We start from the raw sequence: 27,114 nt of genomic DNA, 5'->3' as shown, positions 1-27,114 counted from the left end.
GTCCTTGATCATACAAACAGTTCATATATGATGTCAGTAGTGTGGCTCAGTGGTAGATCATGCACACAGTTGCTGTACCAACACCCAGCCCTGCAATAAAGAAAAAAATAGTCCAAACAATTTAAAGTCTTAAACTCGACAAGATTTACAAATTTTCTGATCATCTCTAAATTGACAAGAGACAGGAGAGGCAAAAGGAACCTTCTCTTCAGGGCCAAGTCCTTTATCAAATTCACCTCCATGATTTCCCATTGAAATTGAAAACTGTCAAAGAATCACAGAGATTTGTGATGAGGGGTTTTTTCTCCCCCAACAGCAGCATCAGCACCAGCTACAATTTGACAACCATGATCTAGATGACAATTTTGTGATTGGTCCCAAATGTAATTTTTTTCTTCCTCTGATGCTGTAATTGCTCAGACCTTATCATGTTCTTTATTGTGATATCAGCTATGATATTCCCCCCCCCACACACACACACCCAAAAAATATCACTCAAAGAGCTAAACTCACTAGGGTCAGATAAATATAACTTCACCAAGAAAACCCTAGGGGACTCAAAAACTAACTCAGAATTCCGCCCATCGCCTATGGGAAGCTCTTTGGATGAAGTATAATGAAGTTTAATTTTCTACCTTCAACCTCTCACCCCTAACGCCCCAACAGAAAGGGACCAGGGGCTGTAAACGGGTGATTATTATAGGAAATACCAACTGCACTTGGTCTCTGTGCCTTTCTGTGTTTTACTTCCAATGATGCAAGGCTGGCCAGAGACCTTCTAAGGAAACATAGGCTGCTCCTTTCTCTCTGGTTTGTAAATGCCAAGCAATATGGTTCACTTGGTGGGGGACAATCCCCAGGCCCTAGACATCCCTGCCTTCCCTCACCCCACTGCCACCAGGACAACTGACAGAGGAGAGCACAGGGCACTGTTCGTGGTTCATGAAGTGAGGAAGGTACACAGTGAACCTGTGGGCAAATATGTTGTTGTAAGAAACAACACCTAAACTCTAGACTACCATGAGCCTAGAACACCTAACTTTGGGACTCAGCCCCATTCCTGTCCTGTTACTGCTTGTCTGTTAGAGAACTATGTCATCCAGACAGAAATTTCTGGTCAGGAACCAAAGAATAAGACTGGTCTTTAATATGCAAATATTAAATATGCGATACTTCCAGGGCTGGGGTTGGGGGGCGGAGGTTGTAGCTCAAAGGTAGAGCATGTGTGCGCATGCACGTGGTTTTCAGTTGCAATAATCCTGTAAGCCAGAGGCACTGAAAATCATGTGACTGCCCATTTTAAAGACCACATCTCCTACTCTTTTTACTAGAAAACAATAAAGTATCTCAGGGAACAGGATTTTCTTTAGTCCTGAACTCTGGCAGTTGAGATAGTGTCCCTCACTGCCATTAAAGGAATAGATTGAAGAAAACTACAGGAGAAAATGAAGTGAAAAGAAGCAGGAGATGGCCAGGCATAGTGGTGCACCTGCACTCTGGAGTCAGGAGCAGGTGTTCTGGAAGCTTCAGGATACCCTGGTCCAGAACGTGAATTCCAGGACAGTCGGGGCTGTTACACACAGAAACCCTGTTTCAAATGATAGGGTGGGGGAGAGAGAGGGAGAGGGAGAGAGGGGGAGGGAAGGGAAGTGAAGGGGAGAGAGAAAGAGAAAGAAGCTTATCGTGGTGACACAGACCTGAGATCACAGACTAAAGGAGGCTGAGCAGGAAGTTCAAGGCCAGCCTGGACTACATAGAGATTTTTTAAGAGGTAGGGAAAAGGCGAGATGTGAGGAGTGGAAGGTAGGGAACAGTAAAGAAACAGGGATGGAGGCAGAAAAACAGACACAATGAGAGATGCTGAAAACCAGTATGGAAAAGGTGGAGGTTATAGAACATCTACACAGAGGCAAAGAACACTGGACCAACACCATGGAGTCATTCAATTAAATGAATTACTCAGCGGTCACTAACTCACATGGGTTGACATGGCAACCAGCCATAGATAGAAGTGATTTGCCTCCTTTCGAAACTATGCTGCCCGACCTGAGGTGTCCTTACACCATATGTGGAAGGTGTTTGTATTCGTGCTCTGGGGCTGACACTCAGCTGTGGCTATGCTGAGGTAGATAGCAAAGGAAAATACAACTGGAAAAAGCAGTCTGACAAGACCAGAGTATAGGGTGGTCTACCAATGCCGTGGGTTCTTCAAAGTCAGTGACAAGAGGGGGGTAGGAGAAGAGTAGTTGGCAAAGAGACAGTGTAACACATTTAAAAAGAATAAAGACATTAACAAAGCTTTCAGGGCTGGCATATAGCTCAGGGCTGTAAACCTTCTATATAACCTAGGATCACAAGGTCCTATGGTCAATACCTACTACCAGTGTAAAACAAAAACACTCAAGTACAGGGACCAAATGTAGCACTGTGGTAGATGGTTCAATGACAACACCAGGACACAACCCTGAAATAAGTCCTAGATCTGAAAGAAAAAAAAAAAAAAAAAAAAAAACTTGACTGTTACAAAAATAGATTTTGTTTTCAGTAAAATTTTGGTGCTGTAAATAAGGAATGGGTACCAGACAGAATCATGCCCACTGATACTATTGATACTATTGATGTTCTGAATCGTGGTACTGCTACCGTAGCTCTCTTGAAGAAGATCCATTCTTGGAAAATACATGATGCTGTATCTGGTGGGGGATGTGTCAGGATGCCTGAAATTGTAATGCTCAATAGTTCTGCAAAGATAAGATCCACTTAGGACTGTAAGTGTTTATTGGCAAAACTTTAATAGAGGATGACCCCAGGGGAGAAATAGATGGGGCGTGAATCCTGCTAGACTTTCAACTTCCTGTGTTCTTGAAAGCATTTGTAATAAGTGGACTAGGGTACACTGAGGCAGGAGGATTATAACTCTGGGATCATCCTGGGCCACATTGTGAAACTTTGATTCAAAACTAGTCAGATTAAAAAGGTGGGAAGATGGAAAACTATGCTTAGAATCACTTTTCTCCTCCAGCTTCATTTCTGCTCCTCCTGTTTTCTAGCCCAGATGAAAAAAAGAGATGTTGGAGATGTTGGCCTTTTACACATCTTTGTTGAGACAAAATTCATGAGCCACACAATCTGTCTGCATTGTGTGTACAGTTTTGGTCAGCTGTGATATATTTGCAGCATTATACACCCACCACCGGAGTCCATTTCAGGAATTTTTTGTCACATCTACAAATCTCTGTACCCTGCAGTCTTTGCTCCCATTAGAGCTCACCGCTAACCTAGCTCCATTTCCAAATCCACTGGAATTGTATCTTCTGGGAACTTGGCATACGCTGACAACTCTTTCACATACAACCTGTCTTGTACTACATCTCCTTCCTGTGGGTCTCTGTAGGAAATAAGGGAGAGCTGGGACTCTGCTCGACCTCTCGAGCCTACAGTACTCCTAAAAAAGACTTCTGCCTTCTGCTTTCTAACTTTGCTAAGAGATTTGTGGAGGAAAAGAAGCAGATGTGCCCTCAGAGAATGTGCATCTGGGCTCCATGTTGGAAGCCCAGCCTATGCGTGTTCTTGCACACGGTCCTCCCAGGGCGTCTTCTACTTACTCTCCAGTCGTGCATCCTTGACGTGTGCAGGCACATATGTTGTGCCTCCTGACTCCTGTTGTAAGTGGGTGCACAGTCGCCTTCCTCGAGAGTCTTTTTCAGATCTCACCTCCATAAGAGCCTCTCTGGACACCATTCATGTTGCTCACACAGGGCACTCTTCCTTGGTGAGACTGGCCATGTAGCAACTCAAATCCTGGGAAAAGCAAACATGTCACATGTCTTACTGAGAGAACCGTGGTGTTACTATTTGGCTGGCTAATTGGTTCTGTGGGTTTGTTTCTTCTTGAGACATAGTCTTTTTGGAGTAGCTCAGAGTGAACTTGAGCCTCCTGTCAGAATCACACCACCACACTTAGCTGCAGAATTGTCCTTTTTTATTATTATTTCAAAGGTATTGTATCTCAGTTCAAAACACACTGGAGTATTTTATCAGGGTGAATGTTTACTTGTAAATTCTGAGAACTTGCTCTTTCCAGAGAAGAGCTGTATGAACAGATACTTTAGGGAAATTTGGAGAGAGAACTTCTCCAGTATGAAAATTCTATGAAGTTCGAGTCCTTGGATCAGACAGGAACATTTCCCAAATGTTAACATTAAAAAGTTTGGGGTTGGGCCAGGTGGTGGTGCTCCATGCCTTTAACCCCAGCACTCAGGAGGCACAGGCAGAGGGTTTTCTATGAATTGGAGGCCAGCCTGGTCTACAGAGTAAGTTCTAGAAAGGCTAAGGCTACACAGAGAAACCCTGTCTCAGCAGGTTGGGGACAGGGGGAATCAGAACTCTGTGAGGCCAGATTTTGCAGTGGATTTCTGAAGAAGCCGAGGACCCCCAAAGGGATGCAATGAAGCTGTTGCCTTCCATCTGCAGCTTGCCCCTCCATGCATCCTTTCGGTAGCAAATTCTTATTAACAAGTTCACGAGCGATGCTTCGGTGCATTTGCTATTTCTAAACGGGGTTTGCACCATGGGGATAAGATGAAGCCTGCCTGGTAAACTTGGTGACCTCTTAACTGACCCCAATGCCATGCTTCTAAGTTCCCCTGTACATCTCGGACAGTCTCACAGAGGACATCACTGGGAGAAGTCTTAGCACAGCACACTTCTGTCCACAACTAATGTAAAGGCCCATCATCAACTCCTTCTGTCCAGTGTTGGACATGCAGCAGGAAGTTCACCCGGAGAAACACTTCATCACAAACTCTAGGGTCTACATGCTTGGAGGTGGTGAAAAACCAAAGATTCAGTATTTCCGTTTTTAAACATAACTAATGACTTCAACTCTCAGTGGTGCAGTGCTGACCTCCTAGCTGGTGTAAGACCTAGATTAAACCCTCAGAAATATTTTTTTATTAGTACCACAGTACTAATTTTCTAACCCCAACCATCCCTGAAGGCCTGAAGGTCCATTTCTATTTTTTTTTTCCTACAGTAACTAGAGATTTTAGCATCCTTGTGCTAAGGCCTAGGATATTACCCATGGTTGTGTCTGGGTAGGTTTTCTAGCTCCTTTGTGACCTGTTGAATGCCCCCCCACACCACATGCACACATCCACATATTCTTTCTTTCTCTCCCTCCCACTCCTTTCCAGTAGCATCATTTCCCACCCTTAGCAGCCACCTAAGGACAGTTATCCAGGGAACACAATGGCAGGGTACCTTGTAATAGTGAAGTCAGATGTTTATGTTTTTCCCTGCGGTAGGGTAACATTTCTCATCTCTTATTTCCTGTGGCCAGGAGGAAGATGCCATTCAGGGAACCCCAGGTGTTTTGAAGATGAGAAGGAAGGTGGGAGGCCTGGCTCAGTGCTTATTAACCACAGAGAGAGCTGGGTTCACTTCAAGAAAGAATCAAATAATGGCCAGGAGAGAAGATGACTCTTAATGAATTCATGTGAGGGAAGTGTGAGGTGACCTGTTTGGGGCCATGCAGTCTGCAAACTGCCTTCTGAAGGAGAAAAGCAAGACAACTGTTTTCTATTATGGTCCAATAGTACAATACACCCTTGCCTTTCCAGAGCACATGAAGCTGTCTGGGTTTCACATGCAGATGCCTGCATGGCTTCCTAAGCCTTTGGCTGCCTTCTTGTTAAATACAGCCTGGACTTGAGGCACTGCAGTCCACCCTCCAGGTAAGCTGCCCCTCCTAGGCTTCCTGTCCTGATTCCCACCCCCACCCCCAATCAATTTCTCCCTAGAGTATCTGGGACCTTCTTCCACCCGGGTCAGGAGGTGAGCAAGCCCGACTTGCTGGGTCAGACACAGGTGTCATGGACTTTCTGGAAGAAAAAAGAAAAAGAAAAAAAGAAAAGGGCCTTCCAGACTTGAGGGATGGGGGGGGGGACAAGAGAGAGGAAACAGAAGGGGGGTCTGGAGGGGGGAGTGAGATTGACTAATCCTGCACAGGTGGCACCTTGGCACAAATACTTCCTGAACACCTTTCCGGGGAAGACTTACACTCCTCAATCTGGGCTGGGTAGTGCACCAGGGGAGGAGACTGGAGCTGGGGGCTAGAGGTTTGTGACCTCCTACGAAGTACTATCTGCCGTGGATCCTCGTATCTAGAGTAAATGCGCTTTCACACATAAATAACGTGCCACATCTGGCCCTTTGGTTTTATGGCGTCTTAGCGACCAAGCAATTTATAGATGGCGACCTTGTTAACCAGCAGCCAGGGCTCCCCAGGAGCTACACCGCTCTGGGCACTGACGGGCACAGAGGAGGAGCGAGTGCAAGGAGAGACTGTGGGCCCGGGTCTCCAGCTCAGAGGGACGCCACGGAGAAATCCCACCTCAGATTGGGGGCGAAGGGGCCACCGCAGGATGGAAGGTGGAAACCCCCTCCCTCCCAAGCCGGCCATGTGGCAGCTGAAAGAGCCATCGAAGCCCAAGTGTGTTTGCGCTCATACCCAATTTATTACCGCTGAACATATGGCCAATATTTTGACTCACGTCAGTCGGGCTAGAAAAACAAACAGAGCGCTGCGCGGGGGAGCGGCCCCTCCGCTGAGGCTGCAGCGGCCGCGGGGCCAGGAGCCGGCGAGTGAGCTCGGCTGGAGCCCCAGCCCGAAGCTGGGAGGAGGGCGCTCGCCTGCAGCGCTACAACCCGGTGCTCCTCAGCCGCGAGCCAGAGTACCCGAAGCCAGGAACAGCAAGCTAGCCGAGGCGGGACCGCGCCGCCACACTCCAGGTGAGCCCCCTGCTCGCGCACGTCCTGCATGCCTGTTCCCGGGGTGCTGGCTGCAGCGGTCTAGCCGAGACCCGGCTGCAGACGAAGCCCGGAGTCCCCTCCCCTTGCCAGGACCCACTGTGCTCTTCTGGGGCTGACCGGCGCTGGGGTCGGTCTTCGCCAGCACCGGGACCCGACCACATCCCGGGCAGGGACCGCCTACGCTCCTTAAGAACCAAGCTTCTGAACAGCTCGGCGACCCACTCGTCCATCTGTGGACTCCAGACCTGGCTCTGTCCCAGAGTCTCGGAGTCGGGAAGCAGCAGGTGGGCAGATCCAGGCATCTTGGCCCTCCAAGGACTTGGCTGGTCACCAGGGGAAGGAGGCTCTCGGGAAGGGACAGCCTGCCCCCCACCCCACCGCCCCTCCCCCGGTCGCATCTGTCCTTGAGAAAAGTTTTACCTGCCACAGACTCCAGGTGTTCCCGTAGCCTCACCAGACAGCACGTGGGGGGCTGGGAGTAGCTGGGCCGCTGCTGGAGACCCCCCAGCTCCGTGGGCAGGAGCCTTGCCCACAGCCACCCCCGCCCACGTCGAGCCCCGCAGACCCTCCGGCCCCGCCCGGGAGGCCTGCGGTAGGGGGAAGGGCGCAGCGGGAGGGGGCGTCCCGGTAGGTGGAGGACTAGATAAAGGCGGGTGTTGAAGCGCCGCGGTGCTGTCCCTGCAGCGCGGGGAGTGGGAGGCGGAGCGGGCGCGTCCAGCGCCTTGCCAGCCTCCTCCCCACCCCCCAGGGCTCTTCGACTTTGCTGGTTGCTGTAAGGAAGGACGCGCTGCAGCCCCCACCTTTGAGGGGTGAATCTCCCCATGTGCGCCGCCGGTGACTCACGATTCAGCTTGGTAAGCAGAGGCCAGAATCCCAAGGAATTTGGAGATGGCGCCTAATGAGAAAGGAAGGTTCCTTCTGGGGCGGAACCGGTACGCGAGTGGCTCCGGGAGCCTCAAGTAGCTGGAGGGTGAGCGGCGGGAATCAGAGTCAAGGACCCACAGGGCTGGGGGCTGGAGATGTAGATGGTGATCGCTGGGGAGGCGACGAAAACCTGCTGCTTGAAACACTGGTGTCTCCTGGGCCTCATCGGGCTCTGAACAGTTCTCATTTGTGACAGTAGAGATCGCCAGAGGATCAAAAATGAACCTTGGCGGGGCCTGTTAAAGTCAGGGTGTCTGCTGAAAGATCCCTCCACTGATCCTGCCAAGCCATTCCTTCCCCAGAGCAGACTCTCAAACAGGCCTTTCTCAGCCTCTCGCGCCTTCTCCACTTTGGTGGCACTCGGGATGAAGAGGGGAAACCTTTGGTGCCCAGGTTGGAGGGATAAGACAGTGACTCAGACGTCCCCTTTCTGTGCTCTGTGCGGAAGGCCCACGCGGGTGTCTGTCATTGCCTGCACTTAGCTCCGACTGAGAGCTTGCCTTCTCTCGCACGGGTGACTGCGTCGCCCATCAGTCTGCACAGTCTGGCTTGAAGTGCTGGATGCTAACGGGTTATGAGAAGCAGCTTGGTTCCCAAAGTCTGTGCTAATGATTCTGTCACGTGTTAAGAAGTAAATTCAGATTAGAAAGTGCTTTCCGTGTCTTGCTTCCCCGAGAAACCTGAATCTCCCGCATTGGAATCGCCTTTATCGCGGGAAGGTCGGACTTGGCTGGAAGAACGCTCCTGAAGGCAATAGTGACGCGTAATCTCATTGTGCCATATTTAATCATTAGAGCTGTGCTAACGAATAAAGCAAAAGGGTTCGCCCGCGGGGACGGACGCGTCGTTTGGTTTCCCAATAAGCAATGATAATGGGTTGGCTGGAACAAGGCTCCTTTGGCCCGAGGGGGGCTTAAAGCTACGTTTTTAAAGAAAATATTGGAGGAAGGCCCGTTCCATTTTGTAGTCTGCCTGGAGCCACATTTCGTGTTCAATTTAACATCCATGAAAGTTAAATGGCTTTTCTCGCCTCTTAGTTTATTGGATGCATTTTCAAAGATCTCATTAAAGTGCATTTATCAAAGTCCTAACATATACCCTCAGGGTCTGATGCCCACACAATGAGGCTGATTAATACAAGAAATCCCGATTTCTATGACAATTTACATTTAGGGAAATACTTCCTCTGGAGGGGGCAGAGAATTGGTAAATGGACTGCATCTCTCAGCGACCTTTCTCCTGCAACCACATTTGCCTATTTGTGGACCCCAGACTGTAGATCTCATGACTAGGTCTGATCATTTGTCACTAATTCTCTGCCACTCTGAGGGGACGGAGCTCAACATTTCCTACAACATAATTGGAGCTCAGTTCCTGGGCTTGGAAAACTTACTGATTCCACCTTCTTGATGACTTAGTGAAGTCTGTCTGGTTAGTAGTACTCTTCCTCCTCTCCTGCAGTTAAAGAATTAATGCCATGGTGTGTGCCAAAGACAGACTGGAAGGGAGGGAAGGAGGGAGGGAGGGGAGGAGGGAGGGAGGAAGGGAGGGAGGGACGGAGGGAGGGAGGGAAACTCACCTTAAGCTTGAACCCATAGTAGCGGGTTTTTGTTTAGCCAGCCTCCGAGGCTGGCCCATCTGTTCTGTATGACTGATGAAGTCAGGTTCTTCCCTGCTAGATGTCTGCCCTCCCTGCAGTCCACAGAGCTTCTGTCTGTGCATTGGCCCCAGGGGCAAAGGTACAAGCCTTGGGAGGGAACTGGGTGGTACTGGGCTACAGTGCCAGAATTTCTTTCACGTGGGACGGCAGAGCTGACACCCCAACCTCTTGTAACCCCAGCTTTTGCCAAACCTCCCGGGGGCCTGTTTTGGAGGATGTCTTTTTTTTTTTTTTTAAGATGATTCTTATGACCACTCACAGGAATCAGAATAGGAGCCATTTTCCATGCCCCTCTGTTTAGAGTGCATACCACTTTCTGCCTCCAACCAGAGATAAAATAAACCTTTCTACTCCAACAAAACCTTTGTGCAGGCGCCGTTAATCCTCGCTGGGGCAGGAAGGTGTGCCGCTTTGTTTCGGGAGTGAAAGAAGAGGAACACCTTCACACTAACCAGACAATAAACTAATCCACTTGAAGGTTGTTATCTGAGCTGGGGTGTGCAGGCCTAAGAGCTCAACTACCCCACGTACTCTACCACCATGGGGGTGGGTCTTTTCAGCCACTTTCATTGACACAGAGAGAGAGAGAGAGAGAGAGAGAGAGAGAGAGAGAGAGAGAGAGAGAGAGAGAGAGAGAAGAGGAGGAGGAGGAGGAGGAGGAGAAAAGAAGAAGAAGAAGAAGAAGAAGAAGAAGAAGAAGAAGAAGAAGAAGAAGAAGAAGAAGGAAGAGAGGAAGAAAAATAATAAAAGAAATGAAGTTAAACAAATAGTGTTTCCAAATAAAGGGAAGAGAGCTTGTATTTTACATGATTGGAAATGCTTTGTAGATATGGAAGGTAGGGTCCCCCGACCAATAGCTTAAGCTTTGACTCTTCGAGATCAGCTGCTTCCTTTGGATCCGACGCTCAAGTTTCCCACCCTCATCCCTGCCCCCCCCCCCCAGGACTTCATCTGTCTTTCCTTCCCCTGGAGAATGCACCTACCTAGCAAGCTTTCGCTTGCTGAAAGGGGGAAATCTGAACTCAAAAGTTCCAAGAGGTCAACCAAGCCCAGTCGAAATGAGGGAGTCGGGGTAGAACATCACGAAAGGATGGCTATTTCACCCGTAGGTACACGGAGAAGATGCCAAAGCCTCTTCGGACTTTCCCAACCAAGCATTCTTCCTTAGCGAGTTTGCTCAAGTTTAGAACTCACCCCCTCCCCAACAGGGGGCGTAAAGCCATCGAGCGGAAATGAGAAAGGTCCTGAAAGCAGGTCACAGGTAGGAGGCCCCTTGCTCCAGAGCGCAGAAAAGGGCACTCGTGTTTGAGCTACCTGGAAAGTAAACAGGTAAACACCGGCGACTTAGAGGACCACTTGTCCTGGAGTGGAGCCACTTAGCCTGTGTACATTCTCCTCCCGCTCTGGACCTCCAGCGATTGCTCAGCTCAGCGGCCCTGCTCTCCAGACGCCGGAACCGGTGCTTCAGTTTGTTCCAGGGTTCAGCAACAGAAGCCCTTTGAGCCCTCATCCCAGACTCCGCCCTGTGCCCCCAAACGTCCTAAGGAAGGTTCTTCTGTAGCTTCTGGGGGAGAGGGGCCTTCCTCCTGTCGCTCCTGGTGGCTCACCTCGAGTCTCTTCTAAGGGTTGGGAGGCCCGAAAGCCTGAAGATAAAACCCAAAGGGGGGCTGGAGCAGAGGGTGTCAGGTTGACTCCGAAGTGTGCGCTGTTCCACCAAAGATGCCAGAGAGGTCTCCCTCTAGCCCAGGGTAGCTCCGAACAAAACGTTAGTGCCCACTTCAATTCCCTATGTTTGTAACATCAGGAGAAGGCCCATTAGAGCGAGACTCCGAGGCCGACCTACTACTACTGCCGCTGAGCCCAAACACAAACTTGGCGACACTCAAAACCCTGTCTGCTAGCCTCAAGACCGAGACTGGAAAGAGCTTTCTAAAGAATTCTGCGTGGACAAGACCAGCGCAGGTCCTTGCAGAGATGAAAACCTGCTGCCCACACAAGCAGGCACTCACTGAACTGGTGGAATCCGTGTGGCGGGGTGTGGGTACCAGACCCTTCTAAGAGGGAAGGAGCATGCGACTGGGTACTCTCATCCTGGTGGACCTGTAAGATTTCGCCCTGAAGATGGTCCAAAGGCCTAGCTGTGACTCTCTCTGGGAGGCCTTTTTGGTGTCCTTCGAATACAACTGCTTCTTTAATTTGGTTAGAAATTCTTTTGCCTCTGACCCGTCCCTTCTTTTGACCCCAAGCCCAGCCTGCGAAGTCTAGAGGACGCTGGAGCTCTGTCTAGGCGGGAGACTAGTCCCCTGCCTCCAGCTGTGCCCGTGCCGGCCTTCCCACGTCTGCCAGCTACCCCTGTGGGAGTTGCATTTTATGATCTTCTCCTAACAAGCCCGGTTTCTCCCCCTCAATTACGAGCTTCCCAGCGGGCTTCCTTCGTCTTTTCAATTGCAAATGTCAACGCTTTGGAAGCAGATGAGGAAACCCCAGGGGCCACGAAAGGGTGACGAAGAGAACTCCCTGGGTCCCCTAGGAAAAAAGATGGACTGTGAGCGGGTTGCTGTGGTGCGTTGAAGGCAAGGCCTGAGTTTTTCTTGCCCTCCTAGTCCAGCTTCCCAGTGCCCCCAGACCTTCAAAGCTGGTGTAAGAAGTGAAGGTAGAGCTGGACAAGCCAAGCGCCTTCCTGAGTCCGCCGAGAAAGAATGGGCCCTCGGGTAATCTAGAAAAAGAATGGGCTGAGCTACCCTTATGGTCTGCTTTAGTTGAGACCCAAGAGTAGGTGTCCTGACAGCCTTGGCTTCTGTGAACTTATGCTGCCTCAGTGAACTGGGGCAGAGGGGCATTTGTCTCAAAGTACCCAAGCAAGCACTCCCTCCCCCCATTAATTCCCAGAATTCCCTGAGGAAAACAAACAATCCTCTGGTGCACTGTGCTGGGAAGGGGCATGGTCAATAGCCACTGATTGCTTCCTAGAAGAAAGGACCACTATGCCTAGGGAAAACCAGAGAGTAAAGTTGGAAACTATGGAGTGCTGGGTAGTTCTACAAGGAAATGGTTAGGCTCTAGGTGTCCTAGAGGAACACCCACACCAAAGACTTAAAGATGACTCTGAGATTGGTAAAAAGCGACCAACCCCTTTTCCACCCACTTCAAGAATTGGCCTGATCCAACCAAGCTGTCCTCTGGCCCCACATCACACCCCCCAAAGAGGCTCCCCTGGCCCTCAAAGAAGTCCCCTTCTCTAAAACGGACAAGTAAGAAGAGGAACAAAAGGAGAATTTTTTTCCTGCAATGCTTGAGTTGAGAAGCTATTTCTCCCCAGTATTTATTTAGCCACCTAGTAACAATGGTGTATAGCAAGCCCATCCTGCCCCTGGATCCAAATTGGGTCCCCCACCACCACTCCCAACTTTTGGAAAGCTGACTTCCCCTCTCCCAACGGGCAGAAAACCCCAACCTAAAAGGAGGAAGGGGGAGGCAATGGGCACTAAAGCTGAGAAAGAAGCTGGAAAAATAGAAGTGGGGAAAGACACAGAAAGTAATGAGTTTGAGGAACACGTTTCAAACCAGATACTAATTCTTGCAGGGGGAAAAGGAGGAAGAAAGGAGAAAAGAAAAGTAGGAGAAAGAGGAATGGGGAACGTCGACATGAAGGGGTTTCCTTAATATTGTGGACGGATTCAGAAATGAATGAAGAGATAGTCCATTGAAAAGGGTTGAATGCCATGACAACTAGGGACAACCTTAGATTTATTCCAAACAGTTAGGACACATTGAAAGAGAGCGTCAATCATGTATTATTTCGCCACTGAAATAAATGCAAAAACCGGGCCTGGACAAAGGCTTCCAACGGGAGCGGGACATTTGTCTACATTTCCCTCATTGTTCGCAGCTTAGCAATCGGTTTGTATTTGTGTTTGCCCGGGTCCGACCACCCAGGACGCGCCGACGTGGGGCTCGCTCCAACCTGGGCCATTGTCACCCACGTCACATACTGGGGGCGAGGCAGCGAAAGTTGCAGAAAGCCGCTGAGCAGCTCCAGTGAGGCGCTGTCACAGGCTCTAGAAACCCGGGGGTGGTGGGGGCGCCGCCGCGGCCCAAGCAGCTGTGCGCTTGGAGGACTCGGCGCCTGAGCGCTCTGCTTCGCCAGGACTAAGGCAACCCAAACAAGGACAGTTAGAGAGTGAAAAGAACCAAGTCTGGCCTTCTCTGCCCGCCCCCCCGCCCCACTAAACCCACTCCTAAGTGGGGCGAACAAGTGGTAGGTGGCAAACTTACAGCCTCATACCACCTAAATTTAAATAGGATGAAGGGTATGCAAGGATACAGCGGTTTCCTTCCCGTCTCAGAGAAGTTCAGTTCCCTGGTTGGAAGGAGGTTGTTGGAAAGTTCACACTAACCTAATGCCAACTGGAAACCTGGAGCGTGCCCTGTCCAGTGCACTCCCCGAGGAGAACAAAAACTGGAGAAACTAAAACGTTTGCACGAAAGAAGCAAACTCAAAGACAACACAGCAACATCCGCTAGCCCTTCGACCTCTTCTCCGTGGCTTTCTGGATTTTCACCCGAATCGGAGGCGCGCGCGCGCACACACACACACACACACACACACACACACACACACCACACACACACACACACACACACACACACACACACACACACACAAAATACCGCCTCTCTTTTTTTTTCCTGCCTCTCCACCTTTAGCTGGAGGTTGGAAGGGTATAGGGCCTGAGAAGCTAGGATAATAAAAAGGTGGCAAGGGACCCAGGCTCTTCCCTTGCCAGCTGGAACTAAGCTGAGGCCAAAGGCGCTAGGGCGCAGGTCCGAACCCTGCCACGGCTAGAGCGGCAGGCTCCCGCCCCTCCCTTCCCTAGACCGCCCGCAGAGCAGAAAGTGGAGGGCCAGTCTTCTTCCTCTGCAAGGAAATTGGGGGTTGGGGGGGTGTAAATGAGTCTTTAGCAAATAAAAGGCGGCCGGAGGGGGGAGGTCCTCAGTGGTAGCTCTGGCAGGTCCAAGCCTATTCCTCTCCTGGGTTTCCAGCTCTTTCGCGGTTAACTAGAATCAATTACTTGACTTGTCATTTCTAGTACTCATCCTTAAGCTTCAACCAAAATATTGACCTAGGAGGCTTACAGAAGTTGGGCTCTTGCCATTTGAACCGGATCTTGTTTAGGGAACCACCAGCGATGGGAAGAAGAGATTTCAGCGGCTCAGCCTTCACCCCCTCCCCCTTTTCCAAAGGCACCACAAATCGCTAATTTTCTGAGTAGCTGAGGGTCTGGGGAGGGGGACTTGGGCGTAGAAAGGTAGGAACCTGTGAATGTTAAAAAGGATTCTTTGCCCCCCCTTTCTGTTTTGTTTTCTTTCTCACCCCAACCCCCCTCCCTTAAGATGCAATTTGTTAAAACGGCTCTTTCAAGTGTGTGGACTCGCGAGTGACGCGGTGGTCCTTTGTATGTAAATACTGAGGGAGGAAAAAAAGCTCTCCCCATCTTTGCAATTAATTGACACGTTACACCTCTCATCTTGCTCTAGAGGGCCGTTGGCTGGGAGCGCAGAGCTCCCCAAAACCCACAATTTCACATCTGCAAATACTGTCTTCATCCACTTGACTCCCAAGACCCGCCCACACGTGGCCAACCTTTGCGGTTTTAATGTCTCTTCCCCCCCCCCCTTTTTTTTCACCCCTCTCTCGCTCCCTCGATCCCCTCCCTCTTTTCCTCCCTCCCTCTTTCTCCCCCTCCCCCCTCCCCAGGTTCGTGAGTGGAGCCCAGCCTTATATGGACTGATCGCTCGGGCAATGGCCCATTTTTTCCTCGCCACCAGCCGCCACCGCGCGCGGAGCGGCCGCCGGAGCCGGAGCTGACGGCACCTTGGCACCTCTCCTGGAGTTACAAACTGAGGCCTCGCGGCGCTGGGTGCGCAGGCCACCAGTCACAGCCTACATTTCTGCGTGCTTTCCGAGAAGAGAGGCACCGGGTGGGCTTTATTTTTTTCCCCCTTCCCTTTTCCCACAGTGTCCTCTCATTTTAAGTAATAATTATCCCAATAATTAAAACCCATCCCCCATCCCTCCCCCTATTCCTTTCCTTAACCCCCCTCCCCCGCCCGCCGGGGTAGGGGAGAGCCACGAATTGACCAAGTGAGGCTACAACTTTGTGGCATAAATTGCGGGGTCCGGAACCATGTCGCTGACCAACACAAAGACGGGGTTTTCAGTCAAGGACATCTTGGACCTTCCGGATACCAACGATGAAGAAGGCTCGGTGGCCGAAGGGCCGGAGGAGGAAAGCGATGGGCCGGAGCCCGCCAAGAGGGCCGGGCCGCTAGGGCAGAGCGCCCTGGACGCTGTGCAGAGCCTGCCCCTAAAGAGCCCTTTCTACGACAGCAGCGACAACCCCTACACTCGCTGGCTGGCCAGCACCGAGGGCCTCCAGTACTCCCGTAAGTAGCGAAACTTGGCCGCAGCGGCTGTGGCTGCCTTCATTGCTGAGGCAGTAACCCGGGTGGACGCTGGGAGTTAAGGGGAAGAAGCCATTTAACATCCAAGTCCCACCCCGATCCCTAGATTTTGAAACATTTGCTTAGTATGTCCTTTTCCCTCCTCTATAGACACCCCTCCCTAGTCCCTGCAAAATACTTGATGTCATTTATTTTCCACGGGAGAAATTCAAGCAAAGGACAAGGGAGACGCTTTCTAAGAGCTGGTTAGAGATGTCAACTCGACTTAGGGCTCCGGCCAGAGAACCCTGGATTCAGATGGCCCAGAGGAATTGAATTTTCTCCCTGGAGCAGGGATCCCCGGTCAGGGTCGGGCAAGCTGTAGAGGGTGGAGGATGCTTTGGGTACAATAGCTCATCCCTGACCCTGCATGACTGTAAAAAAACAAAACAAAAAACTGTGCGAGGTGAGCGCGGGCTGTGTGTGTGTGTGTGTGTGTGTGTGTGTGTGTGTCCCTCCAGAGAGCCCGAAAGTAAAAGCGAAAGCCCCCAAACCTGCTTTTTACCCCGCCAAGCCCATCAATGCTGGGATTGTGAGGTTTTCCTTTTAAAAATCTGCCCACGTCCTTCCAGAGAGGAAACAGTTTAAGGGGACCAGAGCCCTTAACCCTCAATGACCGTCCACACTCTACTTCGCACTGAATTCTCCAGAATAGTGGGAACCCCTAGAAACTTGTGCCTCAGAGCTCCCGCTGTGCAGGCTCTCCTCTGAACTCTAGCGGACCCCGACGGCTTCCTCGGGCGGGAAGCACTGCCAAGGCAGCGAGTCTGGGATGGTCCAGCGGGCCAAGGGCCCACGGAAGATCTCTGGGACTCCGGGTGGCCCAGGTGGCACTTGGCCTCCAGGCGCCTGATGCGCTTTTCTTCCCCCCTCCCCCCAGTGCACGGGCTGGCGGCCAGCGCTCCCCCCCAAGACTCGAGCTCCAAGTCCCCAGAGCCCTCGGCTGACGAGTCACCGGACAATGACAAGGAGACCCAGGGCGGCGGGGGGGACGCCGGCAAGAAGCGGAAGCGCCGAGTGCTCTTCTCCAAAGCGCAGACCTACGAGCTGGAGCGGCGCTTCCGGCAGCAACGGTACCTGTCGGCGCCCGAGCGCGAGCACCTGGCCAGCCTCATCCGTCTCACGCCCACGCAGGTCAAGATCTGGTTCCAGAACCATCGCTACAAGATGAAACGTGCCCGGGCTGAGAAAGGTATGGAGGTGACGCCTCTGCCCTCGCCGCGCCGTGTGGCAGTGCCGGTCTTGGTCAGGGACGGCAAACCGTGCCACGCGCTCAAAGCCCAGGACCTGGCAGCCGCCACCTTCCAGGCAGGCATCCCCTTTTCCGCCTACAGCGCGCAGTCGCTGCAGCACATGCAATACAACGCCCAGTACAGCTCGGCCAGCACCCCCCAGTACCCGACAGCACACCCCCTGGTCCAGGCCCAGCAGTGGACTTGGTGAGCGCCGCCCCTCCAAGACTGGAGGCCTTAGGCCCTGGCCCCACCCCAGCGGCGGCAGTGGCGAGGAGGACTCAATCCTTACCACAGTTGTTGTTATTATTATTATTATAATTATTATTATAGAGTCGAGTTGGACTCTCGGCTCAGTTGAGGAGGCACCGGAAGGTTGCCTGTGCCTCCTGGAGTGGCAGGTCCCATCGACTCTGCCCCATCGCCCTCTCCTTTGAACTTCTGGAGAGGGTAGAACTCTAAGCCCTGTTTACAGAATGTTTGTGCAGCTTCGCTTCTTTGCCTCTCCCCGAAGGGACCAAACCATCCCAACGTTAACGTTGTCACTTGAAAAGAGAAAGGACCAGCCAGACCCCACCCCACAACACCCCCCCCCCCGCACTGCTTTCGTGAATTTTGTAAACTATGTTTGTGTGAGTAGCGATATTGTCAGCCTTCTAAAGCAAGTGGAGAACACTTTAAAATATAGAGGATTTCTTTTTTATAAGAAAATGCTAAATATTTATGACCATGTACACGTTCTGACAACTGGTGGAAATTTCGCTCTTCGTTGTAAATATCGCTAGTTATCGTTGCCAAATGGCGTTCTGGATGGGCCTGTGTCACCATCGGGCCCGACTCTCTTTGTCGTTTGTTTTGGGTTTGTTTGAGTTGCATCGGTTTTTTAATTTTTATTTTATTTTTAATTTGTTCAGTGCAAACATTTTTCAACTATGAAAAGGAAAAATATGTGTAGGGAAAAGACCCCCGGGCCCCCTTTTCCGTCCCCTAAGCCCCGGAGCTTGGAACTCAGCAGTTCCACGTGGTTCCCCAAGAGCGCCGGGCGCTGAAAGCTTTCGATTTTTTTAAATGAGAATTTTAATAAAAATCCTGTGTTTAAAAAAATCCAACCAAACAAACACAAAAACAAGCCCAGTTCTTTAGTTTGTTACTTTGTCTCCCGGCCGGGTGCGGTCAACTTTCAGTCTGGAGCCTGAGCAGGCAGTGTCCTGGGCTGCTACTGGCGTTTCCTCTCGCAGCCCAGTGGCCGCGGGTTACCCAGAAGGTGAAGGAGCGCACGTAGGCCTCACGCGGGCAGACGGGGCAGAGTAAGTGCTGGACCAGAGCAGCGGGGCCTTCAGCCTGCAAACCAGCGGTCCAAAGTCCGTTTTGGCCTTGGGCTCCGGCTTCTGTGCGTTCTTTGAATCTCCAACAGGGGGAGGGAAAGAGACTTTGGGTAAAGCCAAGCCAGGAGAGCAAACCCCCCTCGTTCGCCCAAATCTACAAGTAGATCCTTCAGCCTGAAAAGCTGTTGAAACCACTACACTTGATGGCTATTACTTTGTTATGTTTAATTTACCTCTGGCTAAGGGGCTTGGGTGGGTGGGGGGCGTCTGAAGTTGAGTCTGATGGCTTTCTCTTTGCGCCTCTTTCTCAGTATCTGCGTTGAGGCCTAGTTGACCTCTTGAAGGCCTGAGCGCTGTGATGAAGGGTGAGAGAGCTAATATTAGAGTTTCTGAAGCTTTGCCTGTCGATAGAAACTGGCTGGGTCCTGAGTGCAGAACCAGGTGTTGCTGGTCCTTCCTCCAAACTTCTTAGTTCCAGGAGCCAGGGATGTAGAGCTACATCCCAGGCACAGCCTTCTCACTACTGATGCCCCGCCTTTTCCATCCCGTTGTCCTGGCACCGGATTTTTTGGAGCTGGAGAGTTCTTGGTTTCTTAGTCGCGGCTCTGGGCGGATGGTTAGAAAGCACAGGTTTGGAGTAGAGCAGAACTCCTGCCACCAGGGCTCCGGTAGGAGGACAGGCAAAGGCACAGCAGCGGTTGCAGTCCTCCCTTCCTCCACTGAGAACTGATCCCGTCACTTGAAACTAGAGCACACTGGTCCTGCGGGCTAGCATCTCAGGGGGCACACACCGGCTCACTGTGGCTCCGTGATCTCTGAGATTGCAGGAGGTTGAAAGTCAGCCTGTCTGTAGTCCTCCAGAGCTCCAGCAGTGAAGCTAGAAGGTAAGGAGGCAGCTGGCCTGGCAAAAGAGACATTCCAGTTGATTCTCTCTCTCTCTCTTTCTCTCACTCTCACTCTCTCCTGTCCAGTTGATCAGAGATCAGATTTAATTCAATATCTAAAACAAACATGATTATCCTTGTGACCAAATTGGGACAACACACCCAGGGCTGTGATTACACTGTATTCCATCATTGAGGGCAATTCTAATAGCCCCCTACAGGTCCTTTCCCATCAACTCCAGGAAGGGGACAGTTTTCCCTAAATACTGAAAAGTTCCCCTTTGTTCTACACACAAACTCGAAAACTGTGGGGTTTTGTTTTGCTGTTTGTAAAAGGCAGAGAATTCACTGCCTATGTTTGCTGTGTAAAGGCCCAACCTGCCCTGGAACCAACCACTCACTATACTATGTGTAACTTCTCCTACGCCCCAGGCCTCTATGGTCATCTGGAGATCTGTTGGGCAGTCCAGGAAAGATGAGTGTTGGGTGTTCACGATCCAGGTTCTGCCACAATCACAAGAGTTCTCAGACCTTCACAGGGGATTTTTAAAGCCCAAACTCTTGCAGGTTTCCACTGCCTGGCAGGTTGAGGCCCTGCATTCTTAGTATGTCTGCTCAGGAGTCCTTGGAGGTGGGCTGTGCGCCCGCCCTTCTCTGTCCTCGGGTCCCCAAGGAGTCAATAAAAACGCCCGTGGAGCCTTGTGTGGCCCTAACCCTAGCGCCCTGGGAGCGCACCCCGCGCAGGGTCCGCTTCGGCAGTCTATCTTCGCCCAATCTACAGAGGGCCGCACAAAACCGCACAATGGGAAAGCTAGGAGCTGGAGATGTTAGAGGCGTGCATATTAAAAAGGGACAGAGAAAAGATCGCAGGGGACAGAGAGGGGAAGAGAGAAGCCCCCCAGCCCCCCACCCGCACCATTCAGCGCGCTTATCACGGGCAGTGAATCCCGGAGTCAGGCAGAAGTCTCCTTGGGGTTTTGTTGAGCCTGTCACTGGGTCCCTTTGTGATCCGCGGACTCCATGCTGGATTCCATATGGCCAGCTGGGCCGAGGGAGCGCGAGGAGGGACCCGCACAAAACCCAAATTGTGTCCGGCTTTCAAACCCTGTATTGTTGTCTGTGAAAGGAAGACGCATTAAAAATTCGTGCTATATCTATTGGGGAGGAGGATGGAGGAGGGGAAAAAGCCACCCTGTCTTTGATGGCTTCAGAGGGCGCTTGCCCTGCCTAGGCCCCATGACACAGAGTCAGTCTCTCTCTCTCTCTCTCTCTCTCTCTCTCTCTCTCTCTCTCTCTCTCTCTCTCTCTCTCTCTCTCTCACACACACACACACACACACACACACACACACACACACACACACACACGGACAGACAGACGGTTTAAGCCCCTAGTGCTCACCATATCTGAAATGACAGCTAGGCTCTGATGGCAGGCTGCCCCATGCTGAAGCCACTGGACAGGTTTGGGGTGCTCAGGAGCTAGTTGATACTTTGGTTTTTTTAGGGTTTCAGGATATATGTAAGCCATACATGTTTATGCACCCATGGCCTGGTGGTCAAAGGGGCCGTCTACATACTTCTGGAAAGGCCCAAGAGGATACAACCCAGGGAGCTTCTCAGCCCAGCTAGGCTGCAGCTGCAGCCAGTCCCAAGGCGGTTTGCAGCCCCACGTGATTACCAAAGCTAGCCAAGAGGGGCATCTTAGTGCCACAGAAAAACAGGGTCAGAAACTTAACCCACAGCCCTCCCCCTTCACCTGAAGAGACTCCTTCCTTAATTCTCAATGTCTCCTGCACCCGGTGTGGCCTTCCCTAAGCAGTCTGAGTACAATCTCCACACACACCACCCATATAAGCAACATCTTTTTTTTCTAAGCAAAAAGTGTTCAGACTGCCTTGTGGAAATAAGATAGAAGCCAAATCTGGTTCTCTACAGAAAGTAGGGCGGTTCTGTGCGAGCACCACTGAATTGATGAAGGTGTCACATTACTTCAAATTCTGTCCCCTTGGTGCTTTGAAATGCCATCATGTAGATAGCTCCAGAGAGTGAACACTCCCCTTCTCAACACTGCCCATGCCCGCCGGGAAATAACTTATTTTCCTTACCTATTGACTGTTGGGCTTAGTTGAGACCTGGCATGGATTTCTCCAGCCTTTTCAAGAGCCTGGTCATTGAAAAGCTAATCCAATATTTGCCAAGAGTAAGGACATTTCTCAAACGTATTTATTAGGGCCCGTCATTTAGTGATCACTTGGACAGAAGACAAGGGCCCCCGGAAGAAATGTAAGGTGCCCTAGACCCCTCCAGGGAGGGGTGCTTCCTCTCCACTTCGAACTTAGAAGCTGGGTGCAAACTTGTGGGATGCTGGCATTCCCTTCCCAGTCTTAAGTGGCATTGGATTAGATATTGTGTTGGGTAGTATTTCAGGAAATGTGTACTTGTGGCTTCCCGAGAGGCCAGGCACAGCGACACTCTAAACCTCGTCGATAAATCATCTTTTATCCAGGATCTGCAAATAAACCCTGATCCCCTCGGAGCATTATAGCTTCTGCTATCTCGCTGAGGAAGCGATCTGGGTTTTATTGCTTTCACCAACACCCCAACACACACACACACACACACACACACACACACACGCACGCACGCACGCACGCACGCACACGCACAAACACACACACACAGAGTCTGGATTTTAAAAGCCTCTATTTTTTTCCCCTTCCAGGGCATAGTTATTAAAAGAGACGAATAGGTCTCAGCGCCGCCATCAGAGCAAGTGCGGAAAAACCGGCTTGCAAGTGAACGGTTCCTCTGCTCAGCGAACCACGTGGGGTGGGAAAAGCTAGGATTTTCGTGTGTGGCCGCTAGGAGGCGTCCGAGCGCTTTTCTCTTTAAGCGACCCACCGAGTCCCTCTGTCCGTGGAACACACCCGGATGCAGTGATACTCCCATTGACCTATGTCTGCCTGCTACGACGGGCAATGAGGCTCGAAACTAGAGTTAGTGTCTTACTAAGGGAGCAGCTGTTCTATCTACTGCGTCTCCGGCTGGCCTGGCGTCCTCAGGGGACGTCACCATTGCTTTTCCTAGGCTGTAATCCTCACGTCCCTCCATTTCTGCGCCCCTTGCAGTCTCGTAGACCTCAGCAAAGTGATCCTGTGTGCCAGGAGTGTGCTGACCCTTAGGAATTCCCATTTATAGCACTCAGGCGCTGTCTTCACGACCCTAAACTGTCTCGGACCATTTTACATGGCTGCAGGGGGAGGGTAGCTCAGCAAGAGTGTAAGAGATGTTGTCCAAGTTTTTGGAGAGTCAAGAGAAATTCTGACTTCGGTCCAACCTTTCCTCCTTTTGCAGGAGGTACCAGGACTAAGAAATCGTCTTTTGGCCAGCATGTAATTTAGCCTCCGCGTGCTCCTGTTTATCTCTCAAATCCAATTACGTTGTGGTGCATCTTACAATCCAGAAAGGCTTTTATAGACACGCCTTTGCCTGACACCGCATGCTATTCAGTAGCCGGGTTTTACCACCAGGGGGACACGTCTCATGGACGCTTGGGGGGGTGAGTAAAAGGGAGCAGGAACACCCCCTCCTCTAAAAGTACCCCAACTCCTTGCCAAGACCTAAACTACACAGAGGCAGCGGTGTGGGGTGGGAAATCCAAAATGAAAGGGGCACACGAGTCTGGGTGCCGTCCCTCCCCGCCCACACGCGGGTGCCTTTCCAAGAAGTTGGAGGTACAGTGGTAGAGTGGGAGCCAAGAAGATTATACTCCTCAGCATCTCCCCATCATTGAAAACCCCTGCCCTCCCCTCAAACAAAAACAAACAACAAACGTGAAATCAATCCACCTTGTAGCTCCAGACACTGATCTTTTTTTTTTTTTTTTTTTTTCTTTAAAAGCCATTTACTGTAAAACTGGGTGCTGTGGGAACCTAGGAGCATCTTGACCACTCTCTTGGACTAGATTTGATCTTTTGTTGTTCGGTTCGCCACAGTCCCTGCAGCAACACATATATAAAATGTGTGCGTGTTTGTGGGTATCTGCAGCAGGCAGGGAGGAAAACAAATTGTCACACCACTCCCTGACAGACATACAATAATTCTAAAAATCATGAGCTAGGAAAAACATGTGTGGGTGTGCGTGTGTGCATGTGTGTATGTGTGTATATAGATACATGTATATAGGCATTCATCACCATAGCTTACCCGCACAGTATCCAGACCATCTAGAACTCTACTACGGATTTCATACAGTGAAGAAATTGCCTAATGATTCATTTTTTCGGAGCAGACACTGATATCTTTATTATTATTGTTGTTGTTGTTGTTGTTGTTGTTTTATCTTTCTTAAACCGCATTTCAAAACCGATGGAGGGATTCCGGGATCGAGGCTGCGGTTCCCATAGTGTCCGCTGGGTGGCGCGGTTGGATAAGAAAAGACTTTCTGGTCGGTCGACTGACTCAAGCCTGGGAGCAGAGTTTGGCCATCTGTGCCTTTGAGGGATATCTGGGTAGAGTCTCTTTACAGTAGAACTGCAATGCCAAAGAAAGAATTACAATTCTTTGGCTTTGCTCTTGTCCCCTGGAGTGTGACGAAGAGGCTGATGGCATCTAGCCTTTTTCTTTCATCTGCTTTGTGGATGTCAAATGTCTCTGTTACTGCCACCACCCAATCCAGGCATATATTTCCACCTCTCCAGAATGCTTTCTATGCCAGGAAAATGCAATTTATTCTAATAAAAATAGCCTGACACTTGTTGGTAATCAACTGGAAGCCATAGGAGTGATCTCTTTTTGCCTCTTCTTCTTTATCTGTGGCAACCTGGAGCCTTTCTTCATAAAGTGCTAAGAGCAAATGGCAGGTCTCTGAGGTCACCAACATCCACCACTTTCCTGCATCACCTCACCTGATGTGAGTGCTGGGTTTCAGAGAGGTTGTGCTCCCAACATGAACCAAGAAAAAGGCCCTGAGGGCAGAGGACACAACTTCAGAGGCATTCCATCCATTTCCGGTAAAGACTGGGCAGCACCAGGGAGAAAAGCCCCCTCTGGTTCTTCAGAATCAGCTTGGAATCATCTCCCAGGTCCCAGGGTCCTCCAGACATCATCTAAAACAAGTTCTCAAGCCCCGTTAATGGGGGGGGGGGCAGGTGCCCAATCTGGACCAGTAAGTGTTCTGTGGAAACTGAGGGGGCTGGACTTCAGTCCCCAAAACACAGAGACCAAAATCTTAATTGAAGGTATAGGAAGAAGGGGCTGAGGGCTCTCTCCAAGGGGCACGCCCTGAGTCATCTTGGTCCCATGACCTTCTATCTTGTTGTCTTTGACACTAAGAACCTCCTCGTCCTCATTCCCAGAATGAGAGAAGTATCAACAGACTTTTCAATGCCAGCTGGGTCTCCTCTCCTTAGTTAACGCTTATCTGTTATTGAGTGAGGTAAGAGAAAAGGTAACGTGTTCTTTGGGGTATAACTGTGCTGACCAGAGGAATGGCCCCATCTGTATCTGCTGGAAACTGGATCCTATCTGTAGAGTGGACATCAGAAAGGGGAGCTCTCGCCAGAACAGGGGAGCAGTGCCAATTGCAGGCACTAGTGTCGAATCTAAAGCTCAGCACCCTTGTCTCTTGTAGATGACTGTGAGCCATGTTCCACAGAAGTCCCTGGTGGCATAGACCCCAGCAGCCCCCAGAGCCATCTGCTTATGAGACTACTTGTACAAACTTCTGCTCTTCCCTCCATCGCTCACTTTGTCTCCTCTACCCTCAGTGTGGGCTTAATGGTGTAACTCGTCCCATATTGTCATATTCTTCTGCAGAGTGGGCATCTACCACATTTGTTAGGGGCTGGGTAGCGAGGGAACGGTCACCCCAGGCAACTGTCATGAGAGAAATAGAGACAGGCTTATGGTTGGTCACTCAAGCAGCCAGTCTGGGGCAGACGTCAAATCAGGGTCTTGTTCCCTGGACACCAGTGAGCTGTTTGCTCTTCATCAGCTCCCAGCGTCGCCAATGCCCTCAGCTCCTATACTTTTCTCCCAAGAAAGGCTGTGAGTGGGCCAGGGGGCACCCTCTGGTCTTCAGAACACCCACCATTGGTCATCAGTTCTAGGTCCAGAACGCCTGGCGATATCTCTGAAGACTGCCCTGGGTGGTCACTTTTGGTTAGCAACCAAAAAACCAACTTCTCTCCTCAGAAGATCTGTGTACTCCAAATTAGTAGAGTGAAGAATTAACCTATAAAATCTTACAATGTGAGTGGCTGTGAGAAAGTGTTTATCTTATCTTATCTGTGTTAGTTGTTCGGCCTGTGTGTATGTTTGTGCACCACGTGCATGCCTGGTGCCCACAGAAGTCAGAAGAGCTCTTCATATATCCCTGGAACTGGAGTTGATGCTTATGACCCATCATGGGGGTCCTGGGAATCGAACCTGGGTCCTCTGCAAGAGCAACAAGAGCTCCTAAGCACTGAGCCGTATCTGCAGCCCCTGGAAAGAGAAACCTTAATGAGGTAAGTTGGTTGGGACTGGTCCTCTGGTGGGCACTAGGTCACATGGGCAGGAGGGAGCTCAGGAAGGACACGGGACGAGACACTGTCTACAAGCCTGGAAGGGTCTCTGGAGACACTGACCCGCCTGGGACATTTTGCAGCCGCTACAGAGTGAGAAATCCTGGTCTTCGTGCTGCTGGCCGTCATCATGTACAGGAGTACATGGGAGCTCCTGCAGATCTGCCCTGACCGTGTGTCTGCCTTATCTACCTCAGGCTTCCTTCTGCTGTTCATTTTTAAAATAAGTTTGTACATTCTTTGATAATTTTATAACCTATATAATACGTCTTGGTCACATTAACACATACCTCATTCTCTCCCACCCCCTTTCACTGCCTTCAGAAACCTCCTCAACATATCTCTCATTTACTTTCATAGGTTAAAAAAAAGTATTAAATTAATTAGGGAGGTTTGCATGTTCCTGGATGTGGGGTTATTGACTGCTCATGGGCTGCACTGCTTGTTGGAAAGGGAGAGGCAGTAGCCTGGTAGAGAAAACATGGACTGAGACCCGCAGAGCAAGGCTGTCTGTCTGTCTGTCTGTCTGTATCTCCTGACTTCCTCCATACCTGCGGTCCGACTTAGCCCCTGGCTTGGTATGTGTCTTATTTCCTACATAGTCCTTGGCACGCCTCCACATTCTCTCACCTCCGGTACCTGCTTGCCTGCTCCATGTTCTCTCTCTTTCTCCATTTCCTCTAGCCTTCCCCATGGTCCCCTCTATATCCTCTCCCCGTTGTACCCAAGGACTACATGTTCTTACTGCTGCAGGACTGTCCTGCTGCTTCTGGGCATCCAGAAGAAGCAAGTTAGTGCTTCCCTCCTGAACCCCCAAGGCACCAGGAAAACCTTGCTGATTTGGGGGCTCATTCAAACTATGCTCAAATGTACAGATCCGAAATATCATATGGAGGGCATCCATTGAGGGGGCCTTTGTCAGCAACCTCGAGAAGCTTGCCAAGATGGAGGCGGACCAGTTCAGCTGCCCAGGTGGCTGTGCTCTGCAGTGCACTGGGGCTTCAGCTTCTCACCTGCAGAAACCCTGTTTTGGATTAAGTATGGAACCTCTGCCCTCCTCGATGTGAAGAGCTTTTCTGAGCAGGTTTGCACCAGTCTACTCTGGCTAGTTTGCCTGTGAGATTATGGAAGACTGGCAAAGTCCAGTTCCAGCCATTGGCTTCCATCCTATTGAAAGAGCCTCCCCGCACCTTAACTTCCCCCA

The 27,114-nt window shown here is 50.8% G+C and overlaps 1 protein-coding gene across 2 annotated transcripts; it reads left to right on the top strand.

The window, feature by feature from the left end:
• Positions 1-15,585: 15,585 nt before the first annotated feature.
• On the top strand, positions 15,586-23,875 carry NKX2-2 (NK2 homeobox 2; the record flags this gene model as incomplete). 2 transcript variants are annotated; one of them, XM_080931170.1, is made up of 3 exons in its annotated part: positions 15,586-15,844; positions 16,782-17,093; positions 23,700-23,875. In XM_080931170.1, the coding sequence occupies 3 exons, from the start codon at positions 15,586-15,588 to the stop codon at positions 23,873-23,875; spliced, it is 747 nt and encodes a 248-aa protein (XP_080787296.1). The 2 variants fall into 2 exon arrangements, with proteins under 2 accessions (XP_080787296.1, XP_080787295.1); XM_080931169.1 differs by lacking the exon at positions 23,700-23,875 and having other exon boundaries at positions 16,782-17,344.
• Between the last annotated feature and the right edge of the window lie 3,239 nt (positions 23,876-27,114).

The sequence above is a fragment of the Micromys minutus genome (assembly GCF_963924665.1).
Source record: "Micromys minutus genome assembly, chromosome: 17".
NCBI lineage: Eukaryota > Metazoa > Chordata > Mammalia > Rodentia > Muridae > Micromys > Micromys minutus.
This window is presented reverse-complemented; position numbering and strand designations above follow the sequence as displayed.